Source organism: Rosa chinensis, chromosome 6 (assembly GCF_002994745.2).
Source record: "Rosa chinensis cultivar Old Blush chromosome 6, RchiOBHm-V2, whole genome shotgun sequence".
NCBI classification, from domain to species: Eukaryota; Viridiplantae; Streptophyta; class Magnoliopsida; order Rosales; family Rosaceae; genus Rosa; species Rosa chinensis.
The window spans coordinates 55,980,125-55,985,883 of record NC_037093.1 but is presented as its reverse complement, the minus strand read 5'-3'; the positions used below and the strand labels follow the sequence as shown (position 1 = coordinate 55,985,883).

The 5,759-nt window shown below is 34.6% G+C and overlaps 1 protein-coding gene across 1 annotated transcript in view; it reads right to left on the bottom strand.

The window, feature by feature from the left end:
* The window catches only part of LOC112173121 (nuclear transcription factor Y subunit B-4), a 3,476-nt gene extending 2,050 nt beyond the window's left edge, over window positions 1–1,426 (bottom strand). Inside the window, exon 1 of the mRNA XM_024310675.2 lies at window positions 812–1,426. Within this exon, the coding sequence (XP_024166443.1) occupies window positions 829–1,383 (555 nt within the window). The 5' untranslated portion in view covers window positions 1,384–1,426 and the 3' untranslated portion in view covers window positions 812–828. The remainder of the gene's footprint in view (window positions 1–811) is intronic.
* Between the last annotated feature and the right edge of the window lie 4,333 nt (window positions 1,427–5,759).

Genomic DNA, 5,759 nt, shown 5'->3' with positions numbered 1-5,759 from the left:
TAGAGGATTATGTGAGTACAACTTCTTATGAATATTGTTGATAGCTCGATGAACCCGGCCATAGCCCCAAAAAATGATAACAATGCTCTACCATTGAAACGAGAATCCGTCGATCGATAGATCTCCCTAGAAAGAGAGTGTGATGGTTGTGATCACAGTAAATTGAAAGATAGCCCTATAATTGAAAGAGATTATATATAATTCATCTTTGGTGAGTAGCTATAAACTTCATAACCAAAGGGAAAAAACCCTAATGGCTGCTTGAACTTGGCAAATCTTACGCCTAATTGCCTAAATGTTTCCAATTGTTTTCTAAATTACCTAAGTTATCGTTCATCTTATAGTTTCGTCCCCTTATATATAAGCGACAATTATCACCATTCACTGCTATTTCTGCTTGAATTCATGTTAAGGACAAACTTGAAAAGGAAAGAATAGCAAGGTTTTAGAGAACAAGAAAGTTAAAATTAGCAAGATATAATTAACCTCTACAATAAGTACCCTATTTCATAAACAAAATCCAGATAGACAACAAGGACATATAGCTCACCATATCTATGTATCTCACATAACCAGTTAAAACAAAAGATCATACTTTTGTTTTTTTGGGCACTCAAATTCCTCATATTTGTAAAGACATATAGAGGATTAGCTCCAACATTTTACATAATTATTGAGCTTGTAGCAGTCAATTAAGGAAGTAAACCACACCAGACGGAAAGAAAAAGAAACGTAGCCTAAAATTAAACCCACCCATGGTCATGTTATAACACATACAATTTTTTAAGACCGAAGTAATTAAGTATATTACCTCTAGCTTCATACCATTCAAAATCGCCGAGAGATTGAGCTATTACCCCTTTCATTGATCATATTGAACTTCAATAATGGATTAGAACTGGAAGTAGTACTTGCTCTTGTCGGTGACACTTCCGCTTCTTCGTTCCTTTGATCTTCACCGCCGCTGTTGGCCTTGCTCTGCTGAGCCTTCTCCCCCTCCAATTCCCTGAACCTATTCAAGTACCTCTTCAGCGGCTCCGAGTAGTCGTCGAACCCCAGCGTGGATAAGGCCCAGCAAATGTCGTCGCCATTCACCGTCTTTCGCTTCTCCTTGTGACACTTGTCGGAGGCTTCTCCGGTCACAAAGCTAATGAACTCCGAGACGCACTCTTGCATGGTTTCCTTGGCCTCTTTCGAAATTTTGGCATTGGGGGGAAGGATTTGCTTCATGATCCGACCGACGTTTGCTATCGGAAGCAGCCGATCTTGCTCCTTAATCACCTCATCGTGATGGTGACGATCACCTGCGAAATTGTAGTTAAACCCTTCTCTGGAGTCTGGACTAATATTGTTGTTGTTGCCTGTGTTATCTACCATCTCCATAAGAATTTTTTTTGATCCTCTTAAACACAGACACGTTGCTCCTCTCAGTTTGCTGCTTTATATAGAAGCTTAGATCGATGTATCTATATGTATATGTATGTATATGTGTGTGTGTATATATGGACCCATGAAAAAGTTCTGCAATATGACAAATACCCCGGTCAGCGTACAGCCAATTCTCCAAGCCTTTTATATTTTATATTTTTTATTTGAAGCAATTCTCCAATCTTGTACAATTAGAATTTACTTTCTAAATAATGTATTTTACTCTCTTGAACGGATTAACTGATTAGGAGAACAATGTTGATCTAAACTAAATAGAAAGCTATACATGAAATTAGGTTTTATTTTTCAAAAATACGAAAGCTAAACTAAATCGTACACCATAAATGAGCTAGCTATGTTTTTAAAATTAAATAACTCATATAACAATATCGATCTACATCCTAGTTAAAGAGAAAACTAAAGAGTTAAAAAACTCAAACTCATCAATTATGGAGAAAATGGTCCCCGTTTGGTACTTCGGTGAACTGATTAAAGCAGGATCTCAATTATAAGATTAAGAATTAATTACTTTAATAATGCTGTGAATTTGAATTGGTGGACTAAAGGTGGGCACGTGTACTTTAAGCCTAAAAACCCTAAAAAGAATGGACTAATAAATTAATTGTATATTGAAAACCCTAGTGTTTGATTACCTACTTCTCCATTAGATTCGTAATAACATGATTCAACAGCGAAAAACATAGTACTCGTTTAGTAACTTTCTTAGAGTGACAGCCAGGTCCAGAAATTCTGGACTGGTTTTAATTATGAATAATTTTCTTTGATAATTGGTTTGCCTAAAACCTAATTAGACCACGATTATAATTGGTGGCTTCCATAGGGTTGCCTCGTGGCAGTTCGCGGTAGTTGATCTAGCTCGACCAAGTGTGAGATCCATGGAAACAATTACTAACTTTGCTAGGTGCAAATGAATTTACAGGTCCTAATCTTGTTGTCATGCCTACTTGTGAAACCTCCCACACCCACCCTTGTGAAAATGACTCTTTAATTGTAAGGAACTAGTCACCCAGCTCATTTCAACTTATCTAAAACATTTTACTTAATCATACAACCTAACTATGATTAGATGCACTTGATTGGATATCTCAAATAAAACTTAACTAATTCGCAGATATTCAAGTCTTTTGGAAAATAAAAGTACAAAATAAAACACTGACGACGAGAAAAGAAAAAAAGTTTCTGGGTCATTCGATGTCCATGCATTCTGTTTTTTTTTTTTTTTTGAGGTAAAAAGTTCATAAATTAATATGACCCAAATTCATGGTCATAGAATAGTACAAAGACTACTCCACATGGAAACAATTGGAGCACAAAGGAGTCTATGCTAATCAAAAATATCTCGCCTCGTAGATAATCTATTATACCTAACTCTACTACGCCAAGCACACTATTATGATCCGTGCATTCTGTTGTTAATTATAATAAAGTTTTATTCGTTTCTTTGAGCCATTGTTGATTTGCGAGAAATTGAGTGAATAGTAGTTATTTTACTTAATTATGCAATATGTTGATTCTGCATCTGCAACATGGTTTAATCATCTCATAGATATTCAAGTACTCACTGTACTCACTTGAGAAAAATAAGAAAAAGTGAACACGTATTGATGACGAGAAAAAAGAAGAGAGTTGTGAAATATTCGTTGTGCGCGCAGGCCATCGATGACGAGAAAAAAAAAAAAAGGAGAGTCAATATTCGTTGTGAGCACAGGCCATTGCTTTTTACAATGAAATTAGATTCGTTTTTTTAAACCATAATAGATTATACAGCGATTATAGTAAGTGGATGATAGTCATTGAATTTTGTTTTTATCAATGTTTTAAAATTTGTTCTCAACAAATCATGAAGAAGAAACATGTATAACACATCAAATTCGTAATCATATGTATGTTGATTTTCAAAAAGTTGTTACCCTATAATTAATTAGGTTAATAGTAGTATCTTAGCCTATGAATGGAAAAACATGTGCAGTCAACGACAGCACAACAAAACCGTTGATCGATGCAAAGTTTTCTTTGATGTTTAGTTCATGGTCCAATTAAAGTCATAGCTAGGGTACTTACTGATGATCTTAATCTATGCTAGTCTCAATATTTATATTTGCAAATTGCCAAATTGGGAATGCATACGTATATATGCAGATACGTCGTCTTAGTATCAAATGGCGAAAAGAAAACAAAAAATATCATCAATGAAACTTGCCAAATTGGGCAGTTTATATTTGTATTATTGCAACTAGACATAAAGAAGAGGGCAAACAGTTAAAAGAAATGGCATTGGGGTTTAATGGACTTAAACTAGCTAATAATAATTAGGGTTTAGATGTAGTTGATGAAACCGTCGTGCTTCTTCGATCTTCTTTCACTGCTTGGACTAAATCCTTGGGAAAATACAGAACATAATGGACGGTTATAACGAAAAGAAAATTGAAATTTGAAACCTTTTACAGATTCGTTAAGTTCCTCTGCTAAAAATTTAACTAACATTGTCAAAGAATATATCCCATCCCCAGCCAATATTATATATCCACCACACCTTTAATATATCCAAATTATATGATGTAATATATGTTCCAAACTTCCAATGTTCTACCTTTTCTCTCTTTTAAACTACCGTACGACTTTCTTGATCGATCAGTTTGAGAACTACTGTTTAGAGAACATGATTTTTGTGGTCCTTGTTCAATGAACATATACCGACTTACACGATCGGTCACAAGAGAAGTAGAAGTCGACCTAGCTAGGAGTTAAGGACAACTACTTGAAAAGACAAACTTATACATCTCAAATTCTCAATCCTTTGTAACACATAGTATTCGATCTACAAAGTAGAGAGAACCGGCTTTTCTGTGCTCATATATATCCATAAGGACAATATGTGTTACTTAAACGTACTAGCTTGAAGAGAATATCCGTTAGCGATCACTTATATAGCTCACTCACATATAAATATGGAACACATTTATCCAACAAAAATGATAAGTCATAAGATCATTGATAATAAAGTGAGGTACACATAACTAGCTTGAAGAGGTCAGACCCTAAGCTAATTACACTCAAATGTCGTGTGTCGTGTTAATTGTTAGTATGTATATCTAGTTAAGAAAAACAATTAGATAAATCATTTCTTTTTTCTTCTTTAACTTCCTTAACGTTGTTGTTGTTGTTATTCTTATTATTATCATTTAATATTTTTATAGATCTATCCTCACCTCAAATGGAGGAGACTCTCAGAAATTCTTGAGGGCATTGCGCTGCTCCCAAGCTCAATAGGGGGTTTGAAAGTAGCTTATGTTGTTATGTCCACTCCTCAAACACACCTTTTTTTTCTTTTAATATAGAGAAAAAGTTATCTTATACGTGTTAACTAGAGTACTACGTACATACATCAAAGAAATGGAGCAGAGCTTATAACCTCATTTCTATCTCTAAGAGAAACCTTTTTTTTTTTTGAATAATACGAAGAGAACCCTTCTGACAAGTACAACTCATTGTTGAAGTAGTGCATATATAGCGAATTCGAAACTAAGAAACTACCTTGCAATCAAGTAGTTAGCTGTTATTCAAAATGAAGATGTGGGTAACTGTAATTACACAAGTTTACTTAGCACACATAATTATATTTAGACTCGATTAATTTGGGTTCTCCATGATACAATTAAAGACAAATAAAGTCATATCCTGAATTTTGGGTGTCATGCCCGAGTTTGGAGTGTGACAAATAACCCTGGACAACATTCAAAGTTTTTAGTGTGTGGTGAGGGCCTTGGGAAAAATGAACCTCTTCTTCATGTATATTTAGGGGCCACAACTTCCCACTTTGCTAAGATTCCCCCCAATTTGCTTGCGCTAGTGGGCATCTTAGTTGATCCGATCTAGATTTATTTGAAAATTAGGGTTTTGGTATGTACACTGCCTTTAATTTTGGACCAAGTTCCCTAAGGAATTAAACACATCCATGTATACAGGATTTTGCTTACAAATTATATTAATATGTGCCACCTAGCAGCCACTTAAACAAGAGATTAGGGTCCTAATTGGTGTTTTTTGTTTCATGTACACATCTAAACAAACGCACTAACTTCATAAAGAGCACACATTAAAGAACATTGGTGTTCTATTAGCAGTTCATTAATCTAATTAAGTTTGCTTAAAGGGGGAATAATTATAATTATTGCATTTAGAAAGTTGACTAGCGCAAAATTTCTGGTACTAGAAACTTATTAGCTGTCGTATGTTTCTAACTTAGGCATTACAGAGAAATTATTTTATAATCTGAAATCACTGTCGTGTAATAGTTCTAATGAGTGCAA